Source organism: Rhyacophila brunnea, unplaced genomic scaffold (genome assembly GCF_057557595.1).
Source record: "Rhyacophila brunnea isolate RB1 unplaced genomic scaffold, BYU_Rbru_1.0 scaffold_11, whole genome shotgun sequence".
Taxonomy (NCBI): Eukaryota; Metazoa; Arthropoda; class Insecta; order Trichoptera; family Rhyacophilidae; genus Rhyacophila; species Rhyacophila brunnea.
Genome location: NW_028232763.1, coordinates 1536944 through 1556566, shown reverse-complemented (window position 1 = coordinate 1556566; position 19623 = coordinate 1536944). Strand labels below are relative to the sequence as shown.

The 19623-nt window shown below is 30.1% G+C and overlaps 1 protein-coding gene across 7 annotated transcripts in view; it reads right to left on the bottom strand.

The window, feature by feature from the left end:
* Syt1 (Synaptotagmin 1) overlaps nucleotides 1-19623 on the bottom strand; it is a 108314-nt gene that overhangs the window by 26845 nt on the left and 61846 nt on the right. For all 7 annotated transcript variants that reach the window (XM_085957891.1, XM_085957926.1, XM_085957873.1 and 4 more), the window contains exons 2-4: nucleotides 9711-9916; nucleotides 7620-7760; nucleotides 4884-5026 (exon numbers count right to left, since the gene is read on the bottom strand). In XM_085957891.1, the coding sequence (XP_085814017.1) occupies nucleotides 4884-5026; nucleotides 7620-7760; nucleotides 9711-9912 (486 nt within the window). In that variant the 5' untranslated portion in view covers nucleotides 9913-9916. The remainder of the gene's footprint in view (nucleotides 1-4883; nucleotides 5027-7619; nucleotides 7761-9710; nucleotides 9917-19623) is intronic.

The following is a 19623-nucleotide window of genomic DNA, read 5'->3' as shown; positions in this document are numbered from 1 at the left end:
GATAAAGAATCAAAATTATTAAAATGTGACAGTGGTATAATATGTATTAAGTGTTCATAAGAAATTCTAATATAAACTTCAAAATTATTGTATAAATTCAGCTTTGAAAAGTTACTTTCGACCTTAGTTTGCAAACATAAATAGTTAATCAAAAGAATTATTGATTTTTGACAAAACTTTTGAAGGAAAAAAGGTGAAACAGTTACTTTTGAAAGCTAAATTTGGCCTAAGGTAACATACCGATAAGTTTAAATCATATACGTACTACTATTAGTAAGAATAATAATTTTATTATATTTTAATATTAGTCAAATTATTTATGCAAGATAAAGTATCTGCCATTTTCTTTTAAGGAATAGATTTAAAAAGAAAAGTATCGGTATATTTTCTTTAGACCATAGATATTCTTGACATAGAAAATGAAAAATCAATGATCAAAAAGTCACTGTATATTTAATGTAAAAAATTAAGTCGACAGCAAAATAATTATCAGCTTAGTCTAAAAACGACTTGTAATTATTGAAAAGCGAATGTGTAAAATTTGAAAAATATGTTTAATAATATCATGAAAATATGAAATAATAAATAGTTGTAATAATTGTTATGAAGACAAAAAAGATGTTGTACAAAATATATTCGGCGAATAGTTTCAAAGTTTTTTTTTTTAATATATCATGCTTTTTTATTTATTTCATTTTGTTATTCTGAAAGGACAAACACGTGGGGGCATCTTGTGATATGAATTATTATTTCATTATAATTATGGAGCGTAGAAAATACAAAGAGAAATTTAAATTTCAAATTGAAATCCGTGTTTGTTTATTATTTAACTAATTGCTTCAATATGATAAACAAAGCGCTTCATGGTTTTCAACTAGTTTTTTTTCCTGTAAAATTTAATTTATTTATGCCGAAATATTATTACAGTTAATTATTAATTACAGTAGCTCTAAAGTAACGTGAGAGGGAAACTAAATGTGTTTACAATAATATTATTCAAGCCACAGGCAAAGCCTCGGCGGGTTGTTTTAAAACCTTTCTGCGTAGTCATATTTAAAATGTACAGTCTACTACTATAATAATTTATAACTGTATGTAAATCTGACAAGCCTACACAATAATCATGTGTGTATGGAAGTTAGACTAAAATATTTGTACGAAGAAAAAGTGACCAAACCCATTAGACCGATTCACAAATAGCGGAAACATAGACAAGCTTAATAAAAATGTTCAGCGATGTCGTAATGTACGTGATAATTAAAAAGTATACTGATTTAATTTGAGATATTTATTTGAAATCAATTCATTAAGAACAAGAAAGATGAACCATTATTCTAAATATAATTATGTTTTTGATAACATGGCAAGTACTCACTTGCCTTTTAGTAATAATTCTGATTGCTTCCGGTGTTTATATTTCAACAGAATTTTATTTCTTAAAGCAATTTTAGATTTTCACTTCAAATAATGATTTATTTTGTAATTTTATCATGATTAATATTGTGTAAATATTAAGAATATAAAATGTAATATAATTGTTTTCCAATATTTTCGAGATATTTTTTAAGTCTTACGCGCCGGCAAAAAGTTAGCTGATTCGTATTTATAGATTTCTGGGTTTTCGCTGTGTGTACTTCTTCCCCCTTTCCTCGAAGTTCCGGACTCATTGTAGAGGCAATTTTCTTGAAGAATACGCTATGAAAACCCAGACTTTTATAAATACGACAACAAATAATCGTGAAAGTCTCAAGCATTTGCAAGCTGATTGATGAAAATGACATTTGGCTTGGATGATTTTCTTCCATTTATAAATCGCCCAGATGGTTTCGGTCAATTTTCCATCGTAGAAGTCCCATGAAATTATACATGTTTATAACGTAATATATGTATTGAGTCTTCTCATTGTTTACAATATTCATATTATTGCGGTTGACTGTACGTACGTAAGTGGGTTGTCAGATAGAATATTCCTCTTGAAATATAACCTTTTATCAATTAGTCATATTAGCATGACATAATGGATATATGTTTAGGTGTATAAAATAGTTTACATAATTTTAGAGAAATATATATACCAAATTTGAATAGCTTTTAATAATTTTAACTGAAAGATTTAGGAGTGATATACGAAAATATTATTATGCCAAAAAAACCAGGATCAATTCCTAGTCGTATGTGTACAACATTTTTATTCTCATTCAATTGTGGTTTTCATAATAAAGTAGTTGGTATTAGCTGCAGAAACACGAAAAACTCACTTGTCCGGCAAATCCAGTGTAACGATACAATTAAGTAAGCAATACGATTTAAGTTTTCTAGCCTTCATTACAATACTAAACGTACAGTGACTATTTTCACTTCTACTGATTAATTCACAACACCAACTATGAATGACAGTGATGGTAAATCTCTGTAGTTATCGTTGCTAATGAGAAATTAATATATTCACATCAAAACTCTTATTCGGGTCAGCTAAAAAACTCTTATCTGACTCATAACTGACCTATGGGCTTCATGAAAAATGGTGAAAGGAAGCTGACAAATTTAGTTATGAAAATGTCTTCAGAGCTGTGTATGAAGATGAGACGTGGTGAGAAAGAGACAACCATATGATTTGTAATGTAGTTGCTCTATTGTCTTGCATTTGACAATTTTAATTAATTATACATAGATTAATTAATTATACATAAGAATTAATTATACATACGTTACTACTTGCAGTACTCAATGTTAGTATTATGTTGACTACTTGCTGCTTTAAGTCATAACTTACGTGTATTAATTCACGTATTGCAATAATATTTACAGGCACCAATATGGTAATCTTCAATTGTATAGGTGTCAAGACAGCGTTACCGAATTTTCATGGATTTTTTGTCAAATATATAGTAATTAAACAACCCTTACATTATAAACTGGGGTGGATGGTCATATAGAAAAAAAACGATGGATCCTTGTGATTCAGGAAGTGAATGGAGCTTGCGGCATACAGTAGGGGATGGAAATGGAATATGCCTCCATTGTGTTATATTGGCGATTGTAAATGGTGAATATGAATTCATTATTGCATTTTATTTTATATAATTTGTTATGATGTATGTATTTGTAATGAAAAAATAATGGAATAAGTTCATTTGTTTGAGTACGGTAATTTATGGAGAGTAAATAAAATATTGATTGTCAGAATGATGAATAATTATTATAAATTGTTGTTTGCATGTGAAATTATTAGCGCAACAATGTACATAAAGGTAATTGTATATTTGCGTGTACCCTTGGTTTGTACACAATGATAATTATTGTTTTAAAAGAAAACTTGTTGGTGTTTATTATGTATTTACATAATTACTAACTGTTGGGTTTTGTTGTCATCAACACGTGTGAAGAAAAATGTACCATAGTTATAACTATTATAAAGGTACATATACACAAAAGGGATTGCTTTCCAGTATTAGAGAAAGACTACTAAAAATATAGTAACAGTATCTGATCTCATCAACTGTTTTCTTTAAATTATATTTTATTTGTTAACAAAAATTTCCCATTTTTTGTCAAACATTATATAAAATCGAATAACGAAATGCTGTGAATAAAATGTTTTCAACTTCGGATATCGAGTTTTTCTATAACGGGATTACAAATTCATCTATGTGATATTTGAATCATGTTGAAATTATTTTATAAGGGTGGTATTGATGTGCAAATTATGTTTATGTAAGGGATGTTTCCTTATTAATATGATATATTCAAACAGTTTAGTACTGTCAAAATCTATGTAGGCGTGTATATAACTTAACATATTTGTATGTCAATGAGTAGGTAATCTATTTTAAAAAGGATTATATTTCTATAAATAATATTTGAATTCAGACCATGGATACCGAATGCAATGAGCGAATGGCTAACAACCATTCTTCGTAAATAGTATATCAAGTGAACCTCCAGTTTGTATAAGCATTGTATTGGACATTGTATAATTTTCGTAGATAAAGGGTAACAACCTAATTACTATGTTATCTCATAAACTGAACTTATGGTGAACACCACACAAGATAGGCTATATTAGCAAATTTATAATAAGGTAATCGTCACACCTATTGGTGGCTTGCACTGAATCAAACACATTGCAAAAACAACATACATTTTTACCATCGGGGATCGAACCCACGACCCATGTCTTCTAGATATCAAATAATGTATCTAAATTATATATAACTGTTTTGAAATTTATGACGTCAATGTAGTGTTGTCATAAAATAATCATTTATTGCTATTCCATGATAAATATGTGTATTTATTTATGTTTTTAGTTTTTTAAGGAGGATAAGTCAAGCCAAAATTCATATTATATAAGTACGTTTACGATAAAAACTATGATATTTTATAAACCATTAGGATAAACTCCAATACTAGGGATAACAAAGTTATATATTTAAATATAAACAGTAAAGTCACATGTTAGAATCCTGATCCAATAAAATTATGGCGACTTTAAAACTGGTCCTAACTGTTGTTTTTTATTCATGTGTCACTTGTAATTCTCAGCACCTCAATTATTGTGATAGTTTTTAATTGAATAACTGTGTTAAAAGGTGAGAATTTATTGGTATTGTTGCATATGTATATTATTTGCATTAAAGTTTAGTGTATTAAAAATAACACAATGTATACATATTTGAGTGATCAATAATTAATTTAATATAATAAATTTTGTAGATAGTTGTGTTATATTATTTGGGATTCTGTAACTAAATAAGATCTTAATTAAGTTCTGATTAAATAAAATCTAAGAGTTTTCAACCATCACTGTCATAGACCAAAATATACGGACATTGATTAGTAGGTATTGGTAGGAAAAAGAGTGGAGGAAGCGCCACACGTACCTTTTCTTTATACGCAGATCCTAATAGTTGTACGGACTTGAGGTCCACTCCTTTCATGCCTTTCTTGCCATCCTTGGAGCGTCTCTTGCGGAAACATCGTCTGATGCAGCAGAAGCAAATGCCCAGCACCACAATGGAAATACCTACATCATCAATTCAGTTAGTATACACATAGCTACACAATACTTTAATTCCTGGCTCCTTCAAGCGAATATGATTTTTTCTCGAGATATCTTTTTAGATTTGTACCTTAAGGATTGAATTATTAATACTTGTTTAAAACGATTAATACTATTTGATTTGAATATTTATATTAATAGTACTCTTATCACATCAATTTCTTGGTCTAAAAACTTTGTATTAATTAAAAATACAAATATTAAATACATACACGCATAATTTTACAATGATTACACCCGATTTAGTTAGCTTCAATGGAACATAAATTGAGAAAGTCATTAATAAATAAATTATGAATATTAAAATATCTTAATTATAATAAATTAGTTTGCTGGTTTTGTTTCCAACTTGTACACTTCATAACCGACACATTGCAACCAAGCTTATTTTTCAATGAAATCTTCATATAAATATTAATAGTTATTTTGAATTTCGAAATTTGAATTAATCGTAAAACTAGGTAAAGTATTTAAAATTATAAAACAGTCAAAAAACTACTATCAATATAATATTATAGTTACTTCATTTATTTTAATAGTTAACGATACTAGATTTTTTAATAGAGTGTGTTGAGTTTAATCTGGTAGGTACTGTTGACTACATTCAATATAATTGACTATGTTAAACCATGGTAAGTACCTGTTTATAGTTTTCTGTTTTACTGATGCTACTACTCATTTTTCAAACCATATACAAGTACGAAAATATTAAGTATTATATTATATGGATGTAAGTAGAATTGGTTTAAGTTAGTACAATTTGAATAATATATTATTTACAATAATACTTCACTGACATTGCACTTAATAAAATACGACTTACAAATAATATGGACGATGTTCTTTGAGTATATTGCAGTAAATTTTATTTATTATTAAACGTTTCTCTTCTAAGAGCAAAGTGACACTGAAATGTTGCGAAGAATACAATCTCACGGTTATCATTAAAATACAGCATTGGTATTGTAATCAGCGATGCAATTGTGTTTCAGATAATAAAAAAATAATAATATTGTCTATGATTTCATTCGCAAAGCCAGAATTATGACGTTTATATTAATTGATAAACAATCAATTACCTTGGTTAAAATAAAATTCGATACATGAATAATATTGTTGATAAAACCGCATAACGATTATATTTTTTGATTTAATTTAGATGGAAGTATGATTGTTTCCAATCTTTATCTATATTATATACAATAAATGTCAAACAAAAATCCAATATAAAAGTTAGTACTGGTTTTATGCAGGATTAAAACTAAAATTAAATAATATAATACCGTAGTACCACTAGGTAAAGGTAAAGTTTAATAAAGACGATACGTTGGAATATTCTATCGTATTTTTGACGTAAACAAATTATTGATAAGCCTTATCACTATATTGTGAATAAAAAGGACGAGATATACTAGCTGTATTCCGCAACTATTGTGAAATTTTAGAAGAAGTTATATAATATGACAAGAATCATTAATTCCATTTTATTAATTTGTTTAAAAGTGAGTTACTGAACTAAAAAAAACAATTAGGTAGTGAATAGAACACTCTACTATTTATTATACTTTAAAACTTAAATGATGGTGGGTACAATAGGGGTGGGGGTGATGTTTTCGGGTTCGGATATCTCCCTCAGAGAACGAAAGAAAAATCTCAAACTATTTAATTGAGTTTTCCACAAAGCAGATCGCCACATCGTCAAAAAAATGAGTAAGTATTTTTAAGAATCAAAATATATAGACAATCCTCGCGCATCCATGAATGTATTACTTACCGCGGTAATATAGAAAGAAACATTTACTATTAATATAGCCATGCGGTATGTTTAAACGATTGGACACCGCAACGCTGATGACACAAACGAACTATAACAGTACTAATAATTAGAATTGGGTCATGTACACCCGATAAATTCTTGTGGGTACCACGAGCATCGCCCCCACAAAAGGGGGGCTGACAGAGCTCTAGCCTGGGGGCCCGGGCTCAGGAAGGACCGGACGTGGTGAGTGAATAGTGATATAAACAAACATCACAAATTCTGTCTAATATTAAAAAAAGTCGCCTACGGCGCTATTTTTCTTCAAAAATATTATTATTTAAAATTATGTGGTTGTACGATACAATATTTAATTGTGTATCCATACTCAAAAACTCCATAATTCAAATGGATGTATTAAAATACAGATACAAAAAAAACACATTAATTTTACCGCGTACACCATTCGGAAAACGCTATTATAGAGCGTCACACTGCCTTTATCTTTAGCGATAGGTACGGGAGGGGGCAACAAAGATCCTAGCCTGGGGGTCTGACTTAGGATGTGGGGGGCATGACCACGAGCGTAGGTGAGCATTCCACTTACTGGTGGTGATAGCCTTAGGCCAGCGTATCTGGGTACAGAGAATGTACCTGAGAAAGTGTGGCGATCCTTGGTGGAAGTAATCACATTACAATCCTTTACTATTGTATTAAATTTATGTTATATCATAACCTATTTTTTTTCCTGTGCGTTTAAATAAAATAATAAAGAACAAAAGTATTATAAAGTTCAAATACCTATTATAATAGCAACCAAACCCCACATTGGGATTCCCATCCCCGTTGCAATTTTGTGTGCAATTTCTACAGCTTGCTCAGCAGCCTTCTCTGTTTCCGATTTCACAGTCGTTTCCGCAATTCCTCCCAACTCTTCTTTATCTGTAATAAAATAATATTAATCAATATTAAAACCAAGTTGTGAGACTGATTTTTTCATAATTGAGCCGGTGAATTTCAATAGTCAAGTGCGTGAAATACACCAAATTAGTTGAAGCCTTTGTTGGATTGTGTTGGTGGTGACAATTATTGATAGTCTATCTTCTATAAGCTGGCGTGCCGGTTTCCCCCCCGCTTCAGCACCCATCTCGTTCCCTCCCATTGAAAACTTGCAACAGTTGAACGCGATGGCATAATGCTTTCCGTGTGACGTGTACGCCAGTTTATAGAATACAGACTCTAGCTACATTTCCGTCTAGTAAAGCAAAGTGGTAATAAATTTGATTACATGTAAATTGTACGTAAAACATTTCGCCGTGGCAAAGTTCGCCATGAGCTTTCTTAATGGAAAGAGATGACCGTATACTATATTTTATTACATTCAATGTGAACATTAATTCAATTTTCATAACTGATATTGGCAAAATTCAAGAATGAAAACCTAACGTAACCTCACAAATAATCCAGTATATCGGCGATTTTCAAAATTTGTTTGCTGCTGGCTTCCTGCAAATTGTAAGTCGATAAGAACTGTGTTTTATTGTTTTTGTATTTTTGTATTGTTATTGTATATATGCCCTGACATGCATTTTATGTCAGCGCGCTTAACGTCAGCGGACAGCAGAGCCAGTCCAAAAAGATTAGTTTTCTTCCTTTCTTAACTTTCTTCTTTAAGCACTACGGTGTATGGTTGTAGCATCAGTCCTGTGCGGCTCCATTTCGGGACGGAATGAGCACTTAAAATCACCTCTTTCAGACACGTTTATAGCGTCATGGAAGGCGGCCCTGCATATCCACGGCTGTACATACATGACGGGTGGTGGTGGGAAAACAAAGTAGTACTATACGACCCTTATAGGTTGGACGCTCTTTAATATACGGCCGTATATTTCCAATACAAAATTTCACGGTGAAGTGTGATACGGCGACCTACATACGTACAAGTTTTCGGACACGAATACATTTATAATATATACCAACAGACAGATGTCGTTCGCAAATTGTATCATTTTTGTAGAATTTAGAATTATGAAGTTATTATTTAAATACGTTAATAAGCATTTAAAAAATATTTTTCCTAATAAGGTAGGGTTAAATAATCGCCTAGTATGGAACCTGACCTGAGTAATTTGAAGAAATTTGATTTGGTATCTCTAATGAGCCTACACTGAAAAATGCTTTATTTTATAGATTACGTTTATATATTTTTTACTATTTTGCAAAAAAGGTTTCAAATTGTATTTTTTCACAAATTTAAGAGAATTCTTGTGAAAGTCCTGACACTGTGACTCACCGAATTTTCGTTAGGTATTTATGACAGGATTTTTATTTTTAATTCCAATATACACTTTTCAAACCATATATAAGTATGAAATTTGAAAATTATAGCAAACATAGATGTAGAATGTAGATCATACATAATTTTGAAAAAAAGTTTACACAATGCTACGTAAGTTACATCATAAAATACTGGAGAGATCCATGACGTCGGTTAGTAATTAAAGTAGTAGGTACCTACTTTGATTTAATAAACAAAAACCGATTGCCAATAGTAGCTTGATTTGGAAGAGCGCTGATGAGCAGTTATTAAAGGTCAATAGTTAAAGTTTGTCGTAATTAGTATGTCACCTTGTAGCATAGAAGAATAAGAATATAAACCCAAGAGATGCAGGTTCAATTCCTGCCGGGTGTCTTACTTTTTTCAAAAAGATTTTTTCTATTGGTTATAATATATTTTCTCAAAGTGTTTTTCAAAATTATGTATGTTCAATAATTAGAATGGTACATTTTTAAATCTTGTGAATTATTCGTAGAATAAAAGAAATTTAAATAGATGTTGATATTTAGTTGTAATAGTAAATCATGAAATAAATTTAGTAATGAAGTTCATACCCAATAAAGGCGCCATGGTGGTGGTGGTGTGATTATGTTTACTATGGTCCTTGAAGATGTTCAGATGGTAAGCGACCTCCGTGGTTTCGGAGGAGGGCACATCCTCTAGGGGTCCCTCGGAGGCAGCCTCGGCGACCGCCTCCTCCGCTGTTGAGGCCGCATCTCGCCGCGGGCGGAGCACGAAAGATAAATTCGGCGCCATTTTTCTGGAAAGAGAGGAAATTGCAATCTTAATTTTGTGTACAGGTCATAATATTTACTTGGTAAAAAAACGCATTTATTTTACTGATTTTTTTTCCAGTTCACTTTTTTAGTAAACCACTAGTTTTATCATAATCGGGGTTGGTTTTACAGCAAGGTTAAAGGGGCTATACCTTAGAGCTGCAAATTTTTAGGAGTCAAAATAAATAGATATTCATGAGTAAATCGATGTATTTAAACAAATTGACGAATTAATTATGGGCGATACGAAAAAGTTAAATAATTACAAAATAAAAAGAACTTTTTATATACAACGTTTTAAAATTTTCTGTTGAATTATTACGCTCAATATGCTCAAACTTGTACTTGATATGAAGTAAATAAAAAACAAAAAAACAAACAAATATAGAATACTGAAATGTCATATTGATTTCCATAGTAACGCACGTATATATTAATAATTAAGTTGCTAGGACCACCCACTTAGCAACCAATAATAGTGGATTGAATTACGGATTTCTTCCGAAATAACTTTTCATGAAAAACAGAATTAACTGAAAATTGATTCAATTCTATTTAAAGATGGCTAAAAGTATTAAAAGAATACATTGGCATCGTGTTCTGATACATTCTAAAAGTTTTAAATGTCTAGCTGGTCGGGAAGTTAGTTAAAAATCGATTGCAAGATTTGTACTGGATAAACAACCACTGGACAAATAAGAATACGAGCTAATAAAGACGTTGTAAAATACAGTAAAATGTGTACCTCTAGAAAATGGGGGCCCAACTTTAAGTATGTTTATCAAACGTCCAAATCGCTTTGAGAATTGTCATTCTCCGTATACCCGCAACAAATTGCCGAGTCAAAAGGTTATTTCCCAAATTATTATGAATTGAACAATATTTACGCAACAACATTGACCACAATTGAATATAAGTTAGTTTAATTGCTCTAATATATTGTCTAAAATGTTAAAATGATTTAAAAAAATAACAAGTTGTTTTTGCCACCCCTCTATATGTACCAACTAACTAACCGAGCAAAAATCAGCCCGTGATTTGGATTGTTTCTACTATCCGGTGTGAATGTTTGCCGATTTTAGAAGGTTCTTAGGTGTTGTAAGTCTTTTAGAACAACCTATTAGGATCTTCTTATTCTGGATTCATTTAAAACAAATGAGCCAGCTGTAATCTACTTCTATTTTAAGAATATATTACTTTTTACGGTACTAAAAATTCTCTATAACTCCTTAGTTAGAAGTAGACTTGAGAGTGGGTCTATCGTTTGGGCCCCGCATCAATTGAAATACGGCCTTATAGTGGAGAGAGTCCAAAAGAAATTTTTGAGACTCCTTTACTTTCGGATGTATGGATGGACTATCTCTTAGATATGCTTACATACTATAGCTTAAAACTTAGAGGGATCTTTATATAGCTACATATTTTTTCTGACTTATTCGCCACGTAAATGTGAACTCTGCCATTCTTGGTGGTGTTCGCCTCTGTGTCTCTGATAATTACCTTAGGAATCGAGGGCATCCATTGTTTGTTCTCCCAAGTTGCAGAACTAACCTGTCATTAGTGATGCTAATTGTTAGAGCATTAACTATTAGTGAAATCGCTTCGGATATTGATATATTCCACTTACGTGAGGGTGAATTTAGGTGGACGTTGTTTTATAAGTTTTTAAGATAGGGTCTACTAATAGTTCACTCTGTGTGCTTCCATCTACTTTTATTTTTGTTATTTTATTTTATTTCTTATTATATTACTAATTGTATTATTTGTATTATTGTAGTTACACGTATTTTATGACATGCCGTGAATGTTTGAATTTATAATTTGTTATGTTCATTAGATATAAATGTAAAATAAATAAATTTGAATTGAATTATCAACAACGACCTTTATCTCCTCCACCTTCGTCTATACCAAAAAATCAGCATTTCTTAAAAATCATTATGTGTCATTTTAACACCCGTTGAATAAATGTAAGTAGGTATCTAAGTTTGAGTGTATATTACTTTTAATCAGAATTTACAAGCTTTTGAAGGGGCTGCATGAAGTCTTATGACTGTTAAATTTTCCCATAATTTGGTCATTTGAGAATAAAGTTTCCGAGTTCAGTGAGGACACGTCGAAAAACTTCCACGGACGCCACGTTCCCGACCTCTGACCTAGATAGTTCAATATTATTACTATGTAATAGGCAAAAAAGATTTCGTTCCTCAATATTTCAACGGGAATTTCTTATATTTAACTTTACATGGGGTTTAAAAAATATTTCACAGAAAAAAATATCGTAAGTATTCACGGAAAATCAAAATAATTATATTTTTGTTATTCAATATTTTTTCCCCCAAATAGTGTGATTTTTGTTTTAATTTTAAATTGTTTTAAATTATTTTTATTCGATGAGAATATAAATATCCACGTGATTTATAATAAACAACTTTCTTTAGTCGGCAGTACCTATATTATGATCATCTTTGGTATTCACAATAAAATTAATTATTTACTGTTTTGAATACATAAATTATTTGTCTTATTATTCATTCTACTACCAACTAGTATACAGAGTTATGTCTAGAATTCGTCGTTTGGGATGTCTGCCGGGAGACGAGATTGTATTTTTATGCTTAGTAAGTATATATTGTTGAAGATGACGAAACCAGTCGAAAATTAACCGTGATAGTCCAGTGCGTAAGGCGCTGTCCTTTCATCCGGCGATCCCGAGTTTCATCTTGATGGGGTCACAATATTGTTGGTAACTGGTTGTTTGTGATTGTTTCTCTTGTATTACTAAATACACTATTGTTTCACTACACTACTTACATTAGGTGTCATGGTCTGTTGTAATAATAAAAGGAAAGATGCAGTAAATTATGTAAAAAAGTACTAAATACAAATTGTGTTTTATTTATAATACATATTTCAAGCATTGTTTTTGGTGACCAATATGTTTTGTTTTATGAAAAACGGTCTAAGTATTTATTAAAATTATGTGAAGTAAGTATCCAAATAAAAAAAAATATTAAAAGTATTTTTTTCCCGTGAAGTACAATATAAAAATAATGGTTTTTATAATAATAATGCAATATTATGCAATATAGAGGGCAGTGATTAAATTTGATGCAAGTAGCAGAAATCAGTTTGAAACGTTATGATATAATTGTCGATTGAAAGGCGTGACAAATAAATTACAAACAATAACAATTATTATCATAGTTATTTTAATTTTATGTATTGGTTCCACAAATTATATTGTAACCCACCGGTTTCGTTTTGCAAAAAAGTTTAACAAACATAAAAATAAAATCTGGTTAAAATTTTTCATCATATCGTAAAAATTTGGTATGATTATACCCTTGTTGATGATATAAATTCAAGAAATAGTATAATATTAAACAAATTAATTATCAGAATTAGTATAGTTATTATCTATTTCTACAATAATTTGAAAGAATATCATGCAGAATTTATAAACATCTTAAAATATATTAATACAATATTTGAAGTACATAAATGAATCGTAAACCAAATAGTCATATAGGCAAGAAACGTCACATACATACATGACGATAGATTTCAAACTCAGCTGAATTGTCTCAAACTTTCATAGTTATACTATTACAGTGGTATTTTGGTTATCTTTGAGCAGCGTTTGCATTCATACACCTAACAGTACATTTTACCACTTCTGAATTGTCTTTGTGAAGGAGAATATAGTAGTGACGTAGTTACATCGTCACATGTGTCTGCAAAGCTTTGGGGACCAGACAGATAGGGGGCGTTGAATCAGAGCTATATAAACTGAATAAATATTTAATACAAAAGTGTACGAATTAAGAAAAATGAAAAAAATAAATTCGAGCTATAATTATTACTAATCTTCGCCGTGTTGTGTTGTCCTTTTTTCTGAATTATCATCTTGAATCAAAAAAATTTGAATACGATGGAACACATTGCCAAAGAGACCAACCAAGTTTAGTGTTTCTATAATATTACAAGTGCACGCTATCGGTAATGGAAATCAATTGCCGCCATCAAAATAATTCGAGATTCTAAATTTACCACGGAGTCATAAGTTTTTTTAAACCGACTTTACTCAATTTACTAGTCTGGTTGATTGTAATCAATATTTGATATAAATATACGTTTTGATGATATGTGTCGTCAAAATCAGCCAAGTCCACGTTTAGGTATAATTGACTTTTTTTGTGAATTGCTCAGCAAACTACTACTTTCTAACATTTCTGCTTAACAAAATGTCGAATTTATTCATTTTAAATATCGTATACTCGAAATAATATAAACTTTCACCCTTGTGACTGTATTTGAGAAAACAAAAATCTGTTTTTATTCTATTCATCTATTATGGACTTGGCTGATTTTGAAATCTAGCGACACATAAATAACATTGATTGAAATCAATCTAAATCCAACACATGTATAAAAAAGAGGGCTCCGAATAAAAAATACAATATTTAATTTAGTGTAATTTTATATAAACTGATAAGTAAAATTGATAATTATTCAAAAATATTACAAAATATAATCTGCTCTTGGATAAATTCACTTTTCTGTTTTCTCACTCAAAATTTTAAAGCACGGTTTATTCACGTAACTTAATCATTAAAAACAAATACTAAATATATGGTTAGTATTTACTTATTATGCTCTGAATCACTCGGTAGTAATATACTTATGTATATTATAAATATGTTCTTTTTAATGTTATTTAATTACACATTACTGGTAACTATGGCCAGTTTTCAATGAAAATTTAGTACATTAAAAAACAAACGATTATAAAATAAATTCAATTAGACAAACCAGGCTGAATAATCTTGCTATTCTGTTATATAAACTATATATACTATAAACTATATAAGCTATATAAAACATAAAAAAACACAGGAAAATAAACTTAAAAGATTAGTAGTGAATTTGCGAACATGAAAACAGAGAATAAATTTAAATTTTGATGTATTGATAATAAAATGTTTTTAAATAAAATAAATACCCATTATATGAGTGTATAGAAATTCTAACCTACAGGGAAAAAATTGTCGTATGTAATATTTTGAAATGATAAATAGGTACTCAATATTAAGTACGCTAGTGGAAGACAGTAGGTACGTACGGTGACAACTAAAATATTGCCAAAGACAATATATTATTGTCTTATCTACATAATTCGAGCATTCGCATGTATAGGTAGACGTCACGCAATTTCCATTATGCGATATCACGCATCGGGAATTTATAGCAATATGACCTTTATTGTAATGGCGTTAGAACAGTGTTTCTAATGTAAATGTTCATTTGAGCGAACCCGTTCGAACCGAACCATTCGGCAGACCCAACAAAAAGCATCAGGAATTTAAAGCACTATCACCTTTATTGTAATGGCGTTAGAACAGATTATGCCATTCGGCAGACCCGACAATAAAGTGAGTGTCATTTTCTTTTCCAGATGATTCGTCCATATTAATGTCATTGTCTACATACAACTGTTTTGGCATTTACTTTATCACTGTCCACAATTCTGTGTGAATCTTGGCCGCCTTTGAGTTATTGTATTCCGGTTTTAAAGTCAAAGTATGGTAGCGTCTTTATTAACGTAGTGAAGTCACCTCAACTCAGGCTTTTATTATAAATTTTCGGGATTGAATTTTCTTCACATTAAAATTGTAAGAGCTTCAAAATTAATAAACGAATGAGTTGTAAAAGGCCGCTTGATGCTAATTTCTTATGTTTCCAAAATTCATCTTAGGATTTTCTTCTCGAATATTTTAAGGACCGTCTCACCATTTTTGTAAGTGCCCCCAACGTTCTAAATCACACATGATATCTCTTGCTTTTATGGTGATACGGTTTAACTACAAAAATACCAACTCTACAGATGAGATACATTGTCATTTATTTTATATGCTGTTAACCCTTAATTGTATGGCGTTGCCTTTCAGCAAGAAACTGTATTATTCTTTATATTTTTGGGTAAACGAAATTTTATTTCAAAACTTACAATTTTATGCAGTGGACAAAGTATACTTAATCTATGTATTTATTCACACGTGTGACTGTTTATTCATAATAATATTAAACATTGAATGTGATTAATTAGAAAACTAATATTATGTAGGTACCTACCTACATTGAAGGGTTGCCGTCATGTATTTAAATGTAAAAAGATTGTTTTTTTTACAATTATTATTGCATTGTGTTTGTATAATTAGGAAATGTAGTTTAAAAAATATTTTAAAATATTATTTAATTATTTAAAATTCAAATGTCAAAAAGTATACAGATAGAAAATTACATTGTTATTCAAATAAAACAATAATTTTATTTCTTATAATAAAAAAGCATCTGATTTTTTCAACACATATTACCAATTTGCAAAATTGTGACAGCTTATATATCCAAACTATCAATTTCTTTATTCTTAAAAAAATTATATTTTGTATAATATAATAATATATACCTAGTGCAATTTATTTGATTTCAAACATATATCGCACCCCTGCAACTAAATTGCCACAAGTCCAAAATTACGTGTTTTGAGTTAAGTACTACGTTTCATAGTCTATCATTCATAGTACATGTAGTGAAATTTTCATATCTCTAAGTCATCAAATGCAAGTAAAAAAAATCGTTCAATATCTAAATATATTTATAAAATACGGTACAACATTTGAAAGATAAAAACTTTAAAAAAAATATGATTATCTCTGTTTGACGTATTTGGATTGTGGCAGTTTAGTTGCGGTGGTGCGATATAGACTATATAGAGGAAGCGTTTCATACTATGACTGCACACGTCATTTCGTGAGACCGTAGGATGAACATCAAATTTGATGTTCAACCTCTTTCTGCTTTGCTATTGAGAGCACTTCGTCGACCTCTTTTGAGACCAAGCGTGACCTTTTAGTTAATAAAATATATCAAGCTTAAAACCCACTATGGTTGTCATTTAAAAATATAATAATATAGTAGAGTATATTATTATGTTTTTAAAAGTACCACAATAATGTGTACAACGTACCGAGATTATCAACATATAAAACTTTACAGGAGACAAATTTGAGAAAAGAATCTTTTGGTTTCGTCATAATATATATTTCGTCATAGAATAACTGTATTTTTTGATTCACTGCTTTGGAAATAAAAAAAGACTCATCACTGAATAAAAACAAATCATCCAGAGCCTGTAGATAATGAGTATACTATTATACTATTTGCCGAAATATTAACAAATCTTTATTATACTAAAAGAAAATATGAATTACATCGAAAAAAACAACCAATCATTTATAAATGATTATAATATTTATATTTATAGATTATAATATACACCCACGATAGCCGCGCGGTTTAAACGTCGGCCTATAGCATAGTGGGTCCCAGGTTCGAATCCTGAGTCTGGCAAGTACAAAATATATTGTTTTTCAATTTGTGTATGAGTTAGCGTATGGACATAATAGGTTGAGCAAGTGGCTGATATCCATTTCTCGTAAAAACAAAATCTGTTAATACAAACCTCCACTCCGTGGAAGCCCATATGATCCCATTAGGATCGGGCATGGTCGGATTGATTGCATAATATTTAAATATCAAATTTAAATGACCGCACAACTGAATAACATAGTACTAATTTTGCCAAACGACAGTTGCATAATTTGCAATGCATAGCTTCCATTGTTTTTGTACACATATTATGGTAAAAACGAAAACATGTCAATATTATCATTTAAGTCTCCATGATCCGTGAAAATAATCTCAAATTTAAGTTTAATGACACTTTTGTGATTTAATCTAACCCCATAAATAACCAAATTTTACACTAAACACCATTATGATATTATGGCCTACCACCTTCGATAGTTTGGGTAGATAATAAAAGAGTGTAATAGGCACTGAGTGAGACAAGGCGATATAACATGCGCTTTCTAAATACACTGTAAGCATTACATTATTAGCGTGCCTGCACATCTTACTTTTTAAGGTATTCAAAAATATTTTTGGAACATATTGGAAAACTTAATTTACCGTTTATCTTTGATTTTTAAATTTGAATTTTAATTAATTATAACACTTTTTAATGTAAATTATAAGTAAATTGTAAACAACTTACAAGCTTCCTATTTTTCTACTATGTGCCTCTGGTAAGCAGAGCATAGAGCATTCATCTTAAGCGGTACCACTAAAAACAAAATATACCAACACCGTTTCTAATGATTTAATAAAATATAAATACCTACTAAGTTAATATTAATTATTATGGAAACCGCGATAAAATATGTCAGAATCATATGGACTTGGCGGCGATTTTTTCAGTGTGGTTGAATTGCTAGACATAAAAAAATATAATGTATGATATCGCATTAAAAGATGACGGACATCTTTGGCATACTACTTTATATTATTTACGTGATTGTTTATCTAAATAATATTGCTTACAACAAATTTAAGTACCTATCAGGAATTATTATCAAATTTAGTCATAATTTATCGATTGTGTGCAACATAGGCTGTGTTTAAATTATTGCCGATTTTGACAGACTCAGCTGGTGTTAATAGTATTATACTTGCTATAAATGAATCATCGAAGCAAAATGCCATATATATATTTTAATTATTAGTCGTAGTACCATTCTGTTAATTTTCATTTTTATATATTTAAGTTCCATAAGTTTTTTTTGCGTATTTGACCATTGCTGACTTATTGTTTATTGAATTTTGATTTTGGGATTCTACTAAAGTTATAATATTATGATAATAGATACCATAGATTTAGAAATTGCATATTTAGAAAAGATAACCCTAATAATAAAATACAACTGACGTCAAAAATTATATGGATATACCTATTTCTAAATAGTTTTCCACCAGTATATATATGGCAGTGGCGAAGGGTGGAGGTAGGGTGTTAAGATCCACCATAAATAGTGCATATTAAACATTGTCAGTCATACGTATTTGTTTTCATTGAAATACTACTACAATTTACAGATGTTGTTGGTCAGTTTTTAAAATTCAATTAAAACCCTGCGAAAACCAAGTCATAATAGATAATAGTAAAAAAATACTCGTCTATCTATAAAATATCGAGAACTATGCAATTGAATCATACGTAACGTTGGATATTTTATAGATAGAATAATATTTTTTATCTATAATCGTTTGGTTTAGGCAGGGCTTAATGAATTAAAAAAATTAACCAACAATATGTGTAATATGTATTCTTAATCCAACAAAAACAAATGAGTATGAAGACAAAACCATTATTGTTTGGTTTGAGCAGGGTTTAAATTTATTTTTAAAAACTAACCAACACCATCTGTAAATTGTAGTCTTAGTTCGATAAAAACAAATACGTATGATTAACAAAGTTTAATGTGCACTATTTATGGCGGATCTTAACAGCCTACCTCCAACCTTCTCTACTGATATATTATGAGAAGTCGATGTTTAATTCAGTATTGTAGAATAACGTCTAATTTAATGTGTCATTTTATATTCAGTCATGTAGACAATTTTCTGAATCTGCTTTGAATAGGCAGATACGTGAACGGATGATTGGAAAAGAGAATACGATATCAGTGCAATAAAAGTTTAAACACCTAAAGTTTACGACCTAGACACATATTATATGTATGATTTCCATTCATCATCCGCCATGCCATGGCATAACAAACTAGGAATT